We start from the raw sequence: 16,079 nt of genomic DNA on the forward strand, positions 1-16,079 counted from the left end.
CCCGGCGGTGACCACCGTCTTCTAAAAGCAGTTCTCTCCCGAATGCTCTTTATCACGGCCACGCTGCCTGTGTCTTCACGCCGAGAACAAAGAGACAGAGTTCAGCCTCCCTCGAAGCAGGAGTGGGAGAAGCTCACTCCATCCACCTGGACCACTGCCCAACGCGACGGTCTCTGGCCCAACTCCAAAGATGTGCCCGAGGACCTGGGTGCGACCTCACTGGGAAGCCGGTCTCTGCGGACGGAGTGACCAAAGGACCTGGAGGTGAGATCATCCTGGCTAAACGCGTGCGCCCACCCCCAAGGGAAGTGTCCTCCGAGGAAGACAGGAGAACGCAGACGCAGAGAAGGCCCTGTGCGCCGGGGGAAGGTTCCAGGGCTCCGGCATCTTGGTTTCGGCCTCCTGTCTCCAGAGCCAATATTCGTCTGCTGCTTCGAGCCGTCGTTGGGTGGTTGTCATGGCAGCCACAGGAGACGAACGCACCTACCAAGTCCATAGCCAGGCGGCTCTCCCGCTGCCCGAGTCTCCCCAGGGTGAGCGTCTGCTGCCGACGGGTAGTGAGCCCGGACACGCCCTCGGGAACCTGACCTCAGGCTCCCGGCACAAAGGCCCGCGCGGCTAAGTCCAAGTCCACACCCGGCTGAACCTCCCTCCCTCCCTCCCTCTCTCTCCTAATCTCTCTCTCTTCCTCCCCCTCTCTCTCCTTCTCTCTCTCTCCCTCCCTCTCTCTCTCCCTCTCTCTCTTTCTCTCCATCCTTCTCTCTCTCCATCCTTCTCTCTCTCTCCCTCTCTCTCTCCTTCTCTCTCTCTCCCCCTCCTTCTCCCTCTCTCCCTCTCTCTCTCTCTCCTCCTCCTTCTCTCTCTCTCTCTCTCCTTCTCTCTCTCTCTCCCCCTCCTTCTCCCTCTCTCCCTCTCCATCCTTCTCTCTCTCCCTCTCTCTCTCCCTCTCTCTCTCCCTCTCTCTCCCCCTCCTTCTCCCTCTCTCCCTCTCTCTCTCTCTCCTCCTCCTTCTCCCTCTCTCCCTCTCTCTCTGGTCCAGGGGCAGTGGTGTGATGAAGTCGCTAGCTGACATCACCAAGCATGAAAGCGTTTGGAATGAAGCATGAAAGGGATGCCCTCCTGGTCTGGAAGGGTCCGGTCACGCGGCTCCATGAGGTGCCCTGTCATCTCGGCGGAACCAGATGCTGCCAGGATCCCCGGAGGCCGAGGGAGCGCAGGGGCCTTGTCTGACTCAGCACCCCTCGGGGACTGGCCACCGCCCGGGCGGCCGCAGGGTCCACAGCTGACTGGCCTCTTCCATCTCATGTGCCCAACGCGAGCACAAGCCACCCCTTCTCCCAGGCTCTTGTATCCACCGCTGGGAGAGGAGTCAGCGCTTCTTTGCTCACTCATTCAGCAGACGTTTAATGAGCACCTACTTTATGCCAAGAGCTATGAGGACTGGGGATAAGACATGAAGGAGAGCTGGTTCCTGCCCCCACGGACCCCCCCTCCCCACACACACACACACAGACAGCTTCATGTGCGTGCTAACAGTGGTGACAGCCTCCCGGGCTCCCAGGACTCTTGGCTAAAGGTCAAACTCCACAGCTGGCCTCCAGCAAGGCCCTGCGTGATCCCGCCCAGAGGACACAGCCCTGCCTCTCCACACTCCCTCTCACCACATCCAGCCACGCCAGCCCCCTCAGTGCCAGGATCACTGCACTCTCTCACCCAGCCTCTTCGCACATGCTCTGCCAGGAGCCCCAAGTGCCCTGTCCCTCTCCTCCACTCCACCTCCCATTCCTCTCCTGCTGAGTTCAAATCTCAGCTTATTTCATTTTTTTTCAAGAAATTGTCCCTGACCCCCATGAAATCGATTAGACTGTAGGGTTCCACAAGGCAGGGATCATGTCTGATTTTGTTCACCAATATCTAGTCCAGTGCCTGGCACAAAAGTGGAAATTCAGCCAATATTAAGGTGTTTGTTGACTAAAACAACAGATGGATGGATGGATGGATGTAGGGAAAGATGAGTAGATGGAGGGATGGAGAGATGGAAGGAAGAAGGATAGATGGATAGATGTATGGATGGGTGGAAGGAAGAAGGAAGGAAGGAGTATGGATGGATACATAGGTGATGGATGGATGGATAGATGAATGGATAAATAACTGCAGGAAAGGAAAATAAGTATGGTGTAAGATATGACCTCAAGGAGTATCTTACAGGTATTTAAACCTTACATTGGTATTTAAACCTTATGCTTAAGGTTTAAATACCAATGACAAGACAAAGTACCATAGATGACACCTGGCTGTTTATTCATGATGGTCCATGGGCTCTACATGCCATCTCCATGACCCCATCAAGAGAGTGGCCTCAGGGTCAACATGACGAGTGCCACTCTAGGGGTGACCTTGTTATCCTCACCACAACTCATGGGCCAGGGGCCAGCACCCAAGCCCAAAGCGGTCACATGCTGAAAGTCCGAACCCAGGGTCCTCGGTGACCTGATTGGGCCAGGGGATCATTGCAAAGGCAGTTTAAAATGAGGTCCTAAAGAGTAAGATGCAGGGAGAAGGCTGTCTACAAGCCCAAGGCAGCACCAGCGACAGGCCCTGCCTCATGGCCTCAGAATGAGCCCCGGGCCGGCACCTCGACCTCCGATTCTGGACACACAGGTTGCGGTCATTCCTCACGGCGGTCCTAGCCACAGGGCAGGCAGAACCCAGGGCTGAGAGGAGCTGGGGAGTCAAGATGGGATTCAGGTGGGCAGAGGGGACGGGGGGCAGAGGGGACAGGGGACAGAGGGGACGGGGGGCAGAGGGGATGGGTGGCAGAGGGGACGGGGGGGCAGAGGGGACGGGGGGGCAGAGGGGGACAGGGGGCAGAGGGGACGGGGGGCAGAGGGGACGGGGGCAGAGGGGGATGGGGGGCAGAGGGGGATGGGGGGCAGAGGGGGACGGGGAACAGCAGGGATGGGGTCAGAGGGGACGGTGACAGCGGGGATGGGGTCAGAGGGTACGGTGGGCAGAGGGGGACGGGGGGCAGAGGGGACGGGGGCAGAGGGGACGGGGGCAGAGGGGGACGGGGGGCAGAGGGGACGGGGAACAGCAGGGACGGGGGGCAGAGGGGACGGGGGGCAGAGGGGACGGGGACAGCGGGGATGGGGTCAGAGGGGATGGTGGGCAGGGGGGACGGGGGACACAGGGGACGGGGGGGGGGCAGGAAGCCAGAGCATTCGCGTTGGAAAGGGAGCAGGGGCAGGCGGAGGGGCATCTCGTCTCATCTCAGGGAGGACAAGGTCTTGCCCCCACGGCAGTCAGTGCTGTGCCCACACCTGGGCCAGGCCGGCGCCCACGTCTTCAGCCTGGGACAGCCGGCTGCAGGCTCGGGTGTGGTACATCTCATCACCGTATCAGCAGCGCTTCCCCGCATTTAGACGAACGGCGAGTAATGATCACCGGCCGGTGGGATGGTGTCCCTGGGAGGAATTACAGCGGGGCCTCTCCGCTCCTCTCCTCGCCCCCCGCCATCATTCCTGAGCGAGCGCCCAATTACCGGCGGCTCCGCGGCGTGCGGCAGGGGGAGCGGGCCTAATGGAGTTCTAATTTCCCCCGGCGAGTCAATATTTGCCACAAGGAGGAAAAATGTCACCGCACGCCGCTGCCCCAGACGGATTTGGTAGCACAGGGGGCGGGAGAGTCTCCTCTTTTAGGTAAACAGAGGCGGAGAGTGGAGACGGGGTGTGTGTGAGGGGGGCCTCACTCTTCACCAACGAGGCTGCTGGTGGTGTCTGCTGCTACTCCCACGATGGTGGTTATTAGACATCTCGCTGCGAATGCAGAGACTGTCAGAGACCGCCCCCGGCTTAAAGGGCCGGAAACAGAGCCATTTGCTCTAGAGGAGGGGCGACGCTCTCCAGCCCAAAACAACTTGGGGGTGGGGGGGAAGGGGAGGCAGCATTAGGCACCCCTGCTGAAGGCCTTGGCTGTCACCCCCCAGCCCCAACTAGGGCTGCGTGTGGAAACCGAACCCCACTTTGTCACGGACGCGTTGCACCTCGCTGGGCCGCGTGCACACATCAGGTTCTAGGCCCCAGTCCCTCCTAAGAAGCCGGTCCCCAAACAAGGATGCTCGTTCTGTGGAAAGACGGTTCCATTTCCCACTCAGACCGGGATGGAAAATGTGCCTCGCCAACGCGCATTGTACACGGAACTCAACGCCGTCCTCCCGACACAAGAGACGGCACTGGATACGGCGTGTAGAACAGCCCTGCAGGATAGCGGAGGGAGACAAAGGAATCTGCATGTTCTGTTCTCGCTGTTCCAGAAGCGGGGGCCGGGGATGGGGGGCCGGGGGCGCGGGTACCAGCTACAGGTACCCGCCCAACAAGTCCCTTCCCTGTCGGCGTTCAATGGGATGACGACCCTGTTTCCAATTAGCCGGAACATGACAAAACCTCAGCTCTCAGCCGCCAGAGCTGCCGGGAGGGGGTCCGCCTGAGTGACAAGGCTCTTTGTTCCAAAGTTTGGGGGCCACGGCGTGGCCGCAATTACCCGTTCCCACTCTCCCACGCCGAGGGAAGCGGTTCCTCGCGGCTTAAAAATAAACAAGGTAGATGATCGCCCTCTCATTAGATCTGCTCCTGTCTTACAGGTGACTTTTCCCCCCATTAAAATCGTTGATTGAAGGCCGTCCGCTGTTTACAGTTAAAAATGCCGTTCCTGCTCTCCGAGGCGCTGCCGCCTGCAAATCACAGCGGCGTCTGGTTAGCGACAGGAAGAGGCCCAGCCTGCAGCTTCGGGGAGACAGGCCAGCAGGCGCCTGGGCGGCACCTCCGGTCCCCGAGGCCCCGCCGCCTTTGTTCTGCTAAGAAAAATTAACCTCAATCTCCGCTCCCGGATTGATTACCATAGTCATTTAAATACTGGAATCTCCTTCTCAGCGTTGGGATAAGGAGGGGGCCGGGTGGGGGCGCAGAGCGAGGCGGGCGGGAGAAAGCAGGGCTGGGGGTGTGAAAGGAGGGAAGGAGAAAACAGAATAAATTACGGGACAAAGGGAAGCGGCCTTTCTGCTCAGAGCCCATCTCGATCTTCCACTTGATTGGGAAAGTTGATGAAGTTTAAATGAAGCAGAATTAGGACCTCAGGCCGCCGAGCAGTGGCGGGCGCGGGGAATGTGCCTTTCAGCGGCGGGGCTCGGCAGAAAGCGGGGCGCGGCCTAAACGCCGAAATCTTCAATCGAGTGTGTGTGTGTGTGTGTGTGTGTGTCCCCGCCACACAGACGAGGCGGGTAATGAGCTGGGCCGGATCGGGCCTGTTGGTTAAAGAAATTAATCCCGCGGCCGCTGCCGCAGCTTTGAAGCCCGTTGTGTGGCCGGCCCAGGCCATCTAAATGCTAACGAACTGAGACTGTGCTTTTCAGGGCCGGGCTAATCTGATAACAATTTGCTCTCGCTGATGAGGGAGGTGGGGCGGCGTGGGGGCGCGGGGGCAGGGGACCCCTTCCCTTTGAACGGCTGAGGCCACCCTGGTCCGCCTGGGTGGCAGCCTGGCCCCGGCCCTCCGGCCCCGCCCACGGTGCACACGCTCTGAAGAGCCCGAACCGGGCCGTGGGAACGGTGTCCACACTCCCCTCTTTATGTCTTGTCTCTTCCTAAGACGTGTGCGCAGACACCCCAGCTCAATGCCTTCCCCAATCAGGCTCCCCCAGTTCCCTCGGATACCCAAGCTCTGGGCGCCCAGTGTCCCCCTGGTCCTGCGATTCTGCATCTGAGAGGCCCTCTCCCCCCGCAGGGCCGAGTCCTGCCTGGCCTCCCAGCCGTTCCCCTGGCCTTTCCGGACACTCGGGCCACGGCCACGGCCATGGCCGTCCCTCACGTTCCACGGCCACGGCATGGCTGACCCCCAGCCTGGCCCTATTGTTTCAGCCTTGTGCGGACCACGTCTGCACGTGTGGGGGGTGTGGTGAGTGTGCATGTGTGGTGCTTGTGGTACATGTGTGTGCATGGCACATGTGTGGTGCATGTGTGCCTGGTGCATGTGCACAGGCGTGCGTGGTTCGTGTGCATGTGTGGTGCGTGTGTGGCGTGTGTCCACGTGTGGTGCGTATGTGCCCAGGTAGGCTGTGGGCTCTGTGAGAACAGCAGGTGCGCTCTGAGGAGGTGGGTGCTTCAGAGGACGGAGACCTGACTCCTCTCCCGTCAGGACAGGGAGCTTCTGGGGCGACAGACAGCGTGGCCGACCCGTCAGGCCCTGCCCTCCGCCATCTCCCCGCTGTGTGACTTGAGCGTGTTGCTGAGCCTCTCTGAGCTCAGAGCACGAGCCCTGCAGAGCAGACAGCATGTCTGAGAGAGTGGCACTCGGCAGGGACTCAGCAAACAGGGCCCTGGCGTCAGAGTTCTGACCTGCCCGGCAGCTGTGGCCTCCCTCGGAATGACTGTGGGCGACCTGTGTAACCTCTCCAAGCCTCAGCTTCTCCGTCTGTAAAATGGGAACGACGCTAGTCCCATCTCTCCGGGGGTGATGCTACAAAGGGCCAGGCACACAGGGGCTCCACGAAGGGCAGCTGCCCGCTGGTGCAGGGTGTCAGCTGGCCACAGGGTCCTCAGCCAGAGCTGCCGGGAAGCCCAGCGTCCCGCCCCCCCACCCCCACCCCTGCGACACGGGGGGAGGGGAATCAGCCCCCTAGCACCTGCCAGGCGGCCTGGGAGGATCCGCCTGGAGAAAGCAAGCCGCTGCCGAGAGAGACGGGCCCTCAGACGCCAGACAGAGCTCCCCCCCAGAAGGGTGTGACCAGGCCGTCGCCAAGGCCGCTTCTCCTAGGTGGGACGCACAGAACTAGGCACTGAGGGTACGGGGAAGCCAGCCTGGACGGGGGCTTTGCCCGCAAAAGGACTAACGGACTCGTAGACACTGGATAAGAACAGACAGCAGAGCAGTAAGGTGAGGGGACCGCCGTCTGCCGGACCATGCTCACCTTGTGACCGGCCAGAGCGGCGCCCGCCAGTCCCTTCCCCTCCCCAGCCTGCCTCCCCTCTAAAGGAATCCACTCGCTGTCTGCCAGCCCCTCCGCGGAGGTTAGATGACTCTATTTCCCACGTGCCTGCACTTCCTGTTTGTGACACAGCCCCCACGGAACACAAAAGCATCAATAAATTATGGAAAAACCGGGGCGCCGTGATCATTTGCACTTTCGGAGGGGGGCTCCATTCAATCAGTCCCCCCGTACGTGGCTGCCTCTCCTGCGACAGAAGATTCCAGGCTGTCAGGGAGCAGCCCGAGCCGTCTCTCCGGAGCCGGATTGACAGGCATCGCCGGGCTGCGGGCGCCTGCTGCTGACAGGCTCTGCGTGTGCGGAGCCGCGGGACTCCGGGGAGGGGGAGGCAAGCCGGTTCTTCTGTTTCATTTCCTTCCTCCCGGAACGCCGCCTCTGCAGGGAGCTGGCTACAGACGTCGCTGCAGACGCCAGAGCAGACGCTCTTTCTAGCGGGAAACCTGTCCGTGTTCGGGACCGCGCGAAACGCCCGCGTGGCTAAGTCCGTTCTGCTGATGGCCGGGCTGGCGCGGCGTGAAACCAGGAGGAGCCCTGCCGAGCGGGTGGAGATGCGATGCAGGTGTAGGCATGTGAGCTGCTCACTTTTCACCTGGTTACTGGTCATCGTGCAGGCCTGTTCTTTCTTTTTTAATCCTCACCTGAGAATATTTCCCCACTGATTTTTAGAGAGAGTAGAAAATGGATGGAAAGAGAGAGAAATATTGATGTGAGAGAGACACATTGATCGGCTGCCTCCTGCATGCGCCCTGATCAGGGCCCGGGCCAGGGAAGGGGCTGCAACTGAGGTCCATGCCCTTGACCGGAATCGAACCCGTAGGCCCATGCTCTAGCCACTGGGCAAAACCGGCCAGAGAGGGCCTGCAGGCTCTTGACAGACTGACCTGCATTGTCCTGGTGAAGTCCGAGCCTGTGAAACAGCCCCGCCGGTTTGCTCAGGTGGCGAGCGTGTGCGATGAGAAGCAAGCTGGGTGCTGTTCACTGGAGGACACAGCCCGGGCACCGGCCCGGAGGGGAGTGAGTGCCGGGGCGAAGGGGCTATGTCCTTCCCTGTAGACGCGGCCCCCGGGTTCAGACTTAGAACTTAAATACGCTCACAACCTGCGTGCCACCCTGAGGAGCCTCCAGCCAGGCCCCAAAGGAAACCTGAGCAACTGACTTTTTAAAAATATATTTTATTCCCAAAACCGGTTTGGCTCAGTGGATAGAGCGTCGGCCTGCAGACTGAAGGGACCCAGGTTCGATTCCGATAAAGGGCATGTACCTTGGTTGCGGGCACATCCCCAGTGGAGGGTGTGCAAGAGGCAGCTGATGGATGGTTCTCTCTCATCAATGTTTCTACTCTTTATCCCTCTCTCCTTCCTCTCTGTAAAAAAATCAATAAAATATATTAAAATATATATAAATATTATTGATTTTTTACAGAGAGGAAATGAGAGAGAAACATTGATCAGCTGCCTCCTGCACACCCCCCACTGGGGATGTGCCCGCAACCAAGGTACATGCCCTTGACCCTTGAGTCTGCAGCCCACGTTCTATCCACTGAGCCAAACCACTTAGGGCCCAATTTATTTATTTACTTTTAAGATTTCTAAAAGGCTCCACAATCTTGAGTACCTTCAATCTTCTTCTTTTCTTGAAAGTCAAAACCCCAAAGTTTGTAATTTAGATTTCTATGTGGGAAGCTGTTTGCAGTGGGAATCCTGCTGAGCCCGGAGCCGGACAGGGCTTCTCCCGCAGGCGCCGTGCTGCCAGCGCCGGGCAGAGCCCGTGGTGCCATCTACAAGGGGGGCCGCACACGGCGGCAGCCCGGCTCCTGCCTCTCAGGCTCCCGGCACACGTGGGCCGGCTTGGGTGGAAAGCCCGAGGCGGCGGTGAGCGCTGAAGTGTGGACAGATCAGAGCGGCGGCAGCCAGTACCCACAGCCCAGCAGGAACTGGGGAGAAAGGAGAAGGGAAGGCCCTCGGGCCCCGCGCCCTGGCCGGGGAGGAGCCGGGGGGCAGTGCGAGGGCACAGAGCCCCCTTCACAGGGAGCAGCCACCCCCGCCAGGGCATTCCTGCGCTCATCTCATCTCTGGCCCGGAAGACAAGCCCCTGGCTGTCAGTCAGACATCTGCAATCCCCAACCTCAACGCAGGTGCGCAGAGCGAGATGGAATCGGTCCTGGGAGCTGGGCGGCTAGCGCCACCCAGAGGCCAAATGCTGTCCTCCAAGTGGAGAAGCACAAGGAGAAAAGAAAGGAAATTTGATTTCCGTAGTAGGCAGGGTGGGCAGAAGAAGGTTTACAGGCGTGAGTCCATGAAAAGGTTTATCCTTGTGTGATTTATTTTTGTATTATTTTCCATAGGAGAAGCTATAAACCCAGGTTTGCCCATCCCTATATTATATTATGTGTGTATTCTGTATATATACACATGTATGTGTAGATGTGTACACAATGTATGTATATGTCTAATTGTGTGTGTGTGTGTGTGTGTGTGTGTGTGTGTGTGTGTGTGTGTACTAGAGGCCTGGTGCACGAATTCGTGCACAGGTGCGGTCCCTTAGCCCGGCCGGTGATTGGGGCCAATTTGGGCCATTTTGCCCAGTCCCGACCCATCAGGGCCGATTGGGCCTGGCTGGCAGAGGGAGGGGGGAGGTGTGAGAGGGGGAGAGAGAAACAGAACCGTGAGAGGTTGGCTGTGGGAGCTCGCTGACCACCAGAGGACAGCTCCTGCGTTGAGCATCTGCCCCCTGGTGGTTAGTGCATGTCATAGTAACCGGTCAACTATGGTCGCTCAGCTGACTGGTCTTAATGGTCACTGAGGCTTTTATATATGTAGATGTGTGTGTGTGTGTGTGTGTGTGTGTGGGCATCACACATGACAGACTCACCATGGAGAACAGTAACTCCAAATGCAGTTCGTATGCAGGCAAGAACACCCCAGCGTGATGCCCAGGCAAAAGTGATGACCTAACACTAAAGTGCTGATCAGAGTTGGGGGCTTGGTTCTCCCCTCGATCCCAGAATGGTGAACCCCATCTGCCTGGCCCACCTGTCCGCTCAGAGTGGCTGTCACCCTGAAGTGAGTGAGAGTCTTGTTCTTCTTGGGCGTGTGAGGGAAGATGCCAGGGTGACAAGCCGCTTCCTGGGGGTGGGGGGTGTCCAGACACACGGCGAGGGGAGGCAGGAGGAGAGTCCATGCGTCCCCACCAACCAAGTACCTCAGCGAGTTCCAGCGCGATGCTTAGAAACCCCAGGCTCCCTGGACCCCACACACAAGACCCCCAACAAAAGCCTCTAGTCTAGGCCCCAAGCAGGCCTGGAGCTCAGGGAACTAATCTTACTGAGTCCATCGCCTCCCCAGCTGGCATTTCTAGAGGCACACTGCCCCCCAGCGGCGCGAGGTGGCTCTGCCGCGGACCGCTTCCCAAAGCCAAGCTGCACTGGCCTCTGCCTGGGGCCCGGGCCCGCGTGCGGAGCGGGTGGACCACCAGCCCGGAAAGGAGATGAAAGGAGGGGAGTGCGGTGCAGGGGGCGGCGATCCAGTCAGAAACCTCGGGTCCGCACCCCCGGCAGTCGGCCGCCCAGGGCCTGGATTCGCGCTGTTTCTTAGGGTCGCGCCTCTGATCAGTCGGATGGAGAGGAAGTGACTGAGAAGCGGGGCTCCCGGAGGCACAGCGCCCATTGCGGGGCGGCAGCCGGGGCGCAGGGGCGGGGGGTGGATGAGGACATTGGGGGTGTGACATGTGTCCCCCCCCGCAGGCTCCCGGGTGAATGGCAGCGGCCCCGGGGGTCCCCCTGCCCAGTCTCCCCAATCGCCCCCTTTCATGGGTGCCCTATCACCCCACTCTGAGCACCAGAGCGGAGGCTCGGGATGCCGCCTGTGGCCGCAGGGGGTCCAGGTCTGTCTGGACCGGAGCGGAGCCCCCAGCCCCGCGCGGGGGGCCGGGCGGCGGGGCCGGGCTGGACGCGGGCCCCCCGGACGGACGGCGCCGCCCGGCGAGGGCCGAGCTCCAAGGGCCTCACCTTGACGATGAGCGGGTTCTGAAACATGGAATCGCGCACCACGCCCAGCCGCTCGTTCTCCATGCCCGGCCGGATGTCCGCTATGGTCAGCGGCCGGCGCGGCGGCGGGCAGATCTGGCTCACGGAGCGGCGCACCGGCTCCTTGGTCCATCGCAGGGGGTCCGGGCGGGAGCTCTTGGCCTCCGGCATCCTGGGCGGCGGGAGCGCTTCCGGCTGGGCCCGCGCGGAGCCCCGGGAGCCCCGCTGGGACCCGCCACCGGGGCCGGGGGGGGGGGGCGGTGCGGGCTCCGGGCTCCCTCCGGAGCGGGGTGCGCCGCCCTCGGCGGCCTCCCGGGCAGGGAGACCTGGCGGCCCCTCTGGGTCCCTCTGGGTCCCACGGCATCTTCTGGGGGCCGGACTGCGGGTCCGGGTCCGGGTCCGGGAAGGAGAGAAAGTCAAGACCACCCCTTAGGGAGGAATGGGATGGCCGGTCTCCATGACGACGGGACGCCAACGGTTCTAAGCGGACCTTGTTTGTTTCAGGAAACTATTGCCATCAAAGCGGACGTTTTCAGATTTTTTCTTAAATAGGCGTGAGAAAACCCCAAGAATAATCCCTGGTGTTAAAAAGTGACAGGCTCCAGAGGGCCACTTAGCTTTCCAAGTCAAAAACACCTTCTCACCCCTTGTGCGCGTGGGCACACACACACAGACACACAGACACACCACACACACACCACACACACACACACACACCACACACCACACAGACACACACCACACACACACACACACACACACCACACACACCACACACACCACACACACACACACCACACACACCACACACATACACACACACCACACACACCACACACACACACACCACACACACACACACCACACACATACACACACACCACACACACCACATACACCACACACCCCACACTATACACACACACACACACACACACCACACAGACACACACCACACACACTCTCGCGGATAGAACACTGAATGTTTCACTAAATGTTTCGCGGTGAGCTAGGAATCCTCACTCCAAGCCTGATGCTCCCGCTAATCCACCGGCTGACCTCAAACTAGTCGCCCTCTTGGCTCCTCAGCATTTATCTTCCGTGAAGTAGGGAGGGAGGAAAGTCTGGAGTTGACTGTGATCCATGGTGCCCAACTTTGCAACGGAAGGAAGGGAAACTGAGAGAAGACGCACTGAGCCAGAATACCTGGTAACGGGATCCGGGCATCTGCATTTTAAAATACCTCCTCCCTCCTTCAGACTCCCCTGAAAAAGCTCAAAGCTGAGAAACATTGGAGGAGTGCAATGACAACCCATGTAGATTCCCCTGGACTCACAGCCCTTAGTGTTTGCCACGTTTACTTTCCCACTGTCACACACACACACACACACACACACACACACACTGCTGAATTGTTTTGAAAATACCTGCAGATAGTATTATATTTGACCCAAAACACTTCAGCATGTATCTGCCAAGAACAAAGAGATTCTCACACGTAACTATAATGTCATTATTATGACTTTTATGCAATGCTATTTATTATGGTGCCTCACATGCAGTCCGTATGCAAAGTGAGATCTGCACTTTTCTACTAGCTGCCCAGGTGACTGGTGCAGTGTTTTTGGGGCCACTAACCTGGAGGACCTCTCGTCTGTCTTCTAGTTCCAACCTTTAGTGGGTTTATTCCCCCACCATTATCATCGGTAACTCCTCAACTATCCACAAGGCTCAGCGTGAGGAGTTCACCATGGAGCAAGCTTCACAACCACGGACCTACACCTCACGGCTTCCATGCCAACCATGGACTACTGTAAGGTACCCTGAGAGTAATTACTAGACCAAACTAATGAGCCGTTTAATCAACAATCGGCGACTGAGAGGGAGTAATGTCTCCAAATCTCCCAGCCCCGAAATGGTGGCAACATCAGGCTTCTAGAGGCAGGTATCACAAAGGTATTGATTACATCTTTAGGTTTGGAATGAGGAACCTGGTTTGCAAAAAGCAGTTACAGAAGCTAAATTGAACAAGTTAGTTATCTACAAAGATTAATTCTAGTTTCGGGTCTTGGGACCACTGAGTCAGCAGAAACACATTCTCTGGAGCCACTGAGGCAGCTCAGAGTACCTGTGCTGTCCTGGTCTCCAGGTGCAGAAGGACGTGTTTCCAATGACCAGTAAGATCACAGTCAACAGGATATTCAAACCACAGACAATGGAGTATTCCATCGAATGGGATAACCTACATAAGTTCAAAAATCAAAGGAACTTTTCTATTATTTTAGCAAATAAATACAGAAGCCAAAACAGCAGGGTTCAAGTTAAACTGCAGTTTCTACCGAAACTGGTTTGGCTCAGTGGATAGAGCATCTGCCTGCGGACTGAAAGGTCCCAGGTTCGATTCCGGTCAAGGGCATGTACCTTGATTGCGGGCACATCCCCAGTAGGGGGTGTGCAAGAGGCAGCTGATCGATGATTCTCTCTCATAGATGTTTCTAACTCTCTCTCCCTCTCTCTTCCTCTCTGTAAAAAAAAATCAATAAAATATATTAAAAATAAATAAACTCTAGTTTCTACCTGAGATGATCGCTACCATGCTTCGGGACACCAACAGTATTTCCGGAGCAGGCCAGACAGCTCCCACTGCTCTCCGGGGCGGGCAGCAGCCTGGGGCGGCCACCTGTGGGTGGGTGTGATGTGTGCTGGGTTTCTCCGACCGCTTCACCTCCGGACTTCCACAGACACGTGGTCCCATCAAAGCCACTCGGCAGCTCACACAGGTGGTGTCGGGAGAGGCAGGAGAATGGAGTTGTGGAGGAGCCACGTAAGTCCTCTTGGACAAGTCACATGAAAGCCCTCGATTCTCACCCACAAGGGGAGGCCAGTGACACCTGAACAGGGTTAAACGAGAAGACAGGTGTCAGCGTGGCTATGTTCCCTATGCAGCAAGGCTAACAACTTGAGCGGTGCACGTGTCCTGGCCTTAACTCGATGGTCTGGTTAAAGCGTCACACTTAATGCCAGCTACGTTTCTTCAGGACTCGGTTGAAATGGGAGGACTGGAATAGGTTTGGAAGGCTCTTTCTGCCTCCTGGAAGCACTCTACCTACGTCAGACCCTGCAGCAGCCGGCCCCTGCCCTCGGCTGAGGTCATCTCCTACCACTCTCCCACTCACTGCGGCCCAGCTGCCCGCCTTCCTGCCTCCTCCCGCAACCAGGCTCAGGGTCTCAGTATTTGCCTCCAGCCTGGAGCCCTCTCCCCTCCAGGTCTGCGCCCCTTTTCACTCAGAACTCTCAAAACGTGCCTCCTCCAAGGGCCTTCCCTTCCATCTCAGCAGCAGGCAGGGTCCCCAGGTGCTCCCCTTTCCTCACAGGGAACCGGGAGCGGTCTTGGTCGGTTTGTTTATCTGTCTTCCTCGGGTGCGGACCCTCACCACCTTCACGCTGGGACTGCGGATGGAGCTCAGCAGAAATCATTAAGTTAATGGGATGCATGAAGTCATTGGCACCATACATACCCGTTATTCTGCATTCTAGGAATTAAAATCTTTTTTTTAAAAAGGAATGCAGGCATGAATTGCCAGCCCATGGAAGAATTCCGCCCCAACTTCTTAGTTTTAGGGCCCCGCTCTCTCCTCCCCCAGCCCCGGGACAGAATGGGCAGAGACCACGCCTCTGTCCCAGACGCTCCAGCTGCCAGCAGGTCAGCGTGGCAGCGGGCTGCCTAGCGGGACCGGAAGTGACGTGGCCACTTCCGCTTCCGCCACAGCGGCACTTCCGGGTCGGGAGGAAGGCGGCGGCGCTCCGGGCCTGCAGGTAGAGAGCGGGTTTGGTTCCGGGTGTTTGAGCCGCGCGTGTGGGCCCCGAGGCGGTGGTCGTTGCTCGGGAGGCGCGGCCGGGCCCCGGGGTGCGCGGCGCCCGTTCCGCGCGGCCGCGCCGGCCCCTCGCGCGGGAGCCCGGGGCCTCGGCGCCGAAGGGGGCCGGGTGGGCCCCGGGGCGGACTCCTCCTGCCCGGCGGCGGGGGCGGGGACGGGCGGCTGGCAGACGGGGACAGAAACGCGAATCCGCTCGTCCCCGAGGCGCCGAACACGGCCCCGCGGAGCCGCGGGCGCGGGGAGGCGGCGGCGGTTGGGCCGCGCGGCGGGCGCGGGGCGGGAGCGGGAGCGGGTGGGGCGCGGGCGGCCTCCTGGGGGACTTTCGGACCCTGGACCCGAGGTAAGGCGGAGGCAGCGCGCTCCCGGGAGGACGGGCTGCCGGTGCCAAGCCCGGCGGGTGGAGAGGCTCCGGTGTGTTCCCATGGAGGGAGGGGGAGCTGGAGAGGTGGGCCGGGCCGGGCTGGAAAGTTTGGGGACTTGATCTTAAGAATAACGGAAAACCTTCCCGTGGCTGTAGCCGGAAGTGACTATATTTATTTATTTTATTTTTTTTAAAAAAATATATTTTTTATTGATTTTGTACAGAGAGGAAGGGAGAGAGATAGCGAGTTAGAAACATCGACGAGAGAGAGTCATCGATCAGCTGCCTCTTGCACACCCCCTACTGGGGATGTGCCCGCAACCAAGGTACATGCCCTTGACCGGAATCGAACCCGGGACCCTTCAGTCCCCAAGCCGACGCTCTATCCATTGAGCCAAACCGGTCTTGGCCGGAAGTGACTATATTTAAAAGGTAGCGTTGAATTCAAGCCACCAGAGGGAGAGACTTGGGTATTCACACAAAAGAAAGAAACGGATGGAAAGTAGAGTGTTCCGTGGCATCCTCTGCTCTGGGCGTTGCTAGGAAGAGGCCTGAAAGAGGGCCAGGAAGGTGCCTGTGGGATGTAGGGCAGAAGCCCTGGCACTCTGACCAGAAGCTAGGGAGGAGGAGGGTGGGAGCGACAAGGACCAGGGCTGAGAGGTGGATGGAAGTGAGGAAATGGACAGAGCAGTTTCTCTCAAGAGATGCTGCTGTGCCAAAACCGGTGTGGCTCAGTGGTAGAGCGTTGGCCTGCGGACTGAAAGGTTCCAGGTTCGATTC

At 58.9% G+C, this 16,079-nt stretch overlaps 1 protein-coding gene across 1 annotated transcript in view; it reads right to left on the reverse strand.

The window, feature by feature from the left end:
* CFAP77 (cilia and flagella associated protein 77) overlaps window positions 1-11,288 on the reverse strand; it is a 63,253-nt gene extending 51,965 nt beyond the window's left edge. Inside the window, exon 1 of the mRNA XM_036420440.2 lies at window positions 11,046-11,288. Coding sequence (XP_036276333.1) covers window positions 11,046-11,234 — 189 coding nt within the window. The 5' untranslated portion in view covers window positions 11,235-11,288. The remainder of the gene's footprint in view (window positions 1-11,045) is intronic.
* Window positions 11,289-16,079: the final 4,791 nt, after the last annotated feature.

The sequence above is a fragment of the Pipistrellus kuhlii genome, unplaced genomic scaffold (genome assembly GCF_014108245.1).
Source record: "Pipistrellus kuhlii isolate mPipKuh1 unplaced genomic scaffold, mPipKuh1.p scaffold_m20_p_68, whole genome shotgun sequence".
In the NCBI taxonomy this organism is placed as follows: domain Eukaryota; kingdom Metazoa; phylum Chordata; class Mammalia; order Chiroptera; family Vespertilionidae; genus Pipistrellus; species Pipistrellus kuhlii.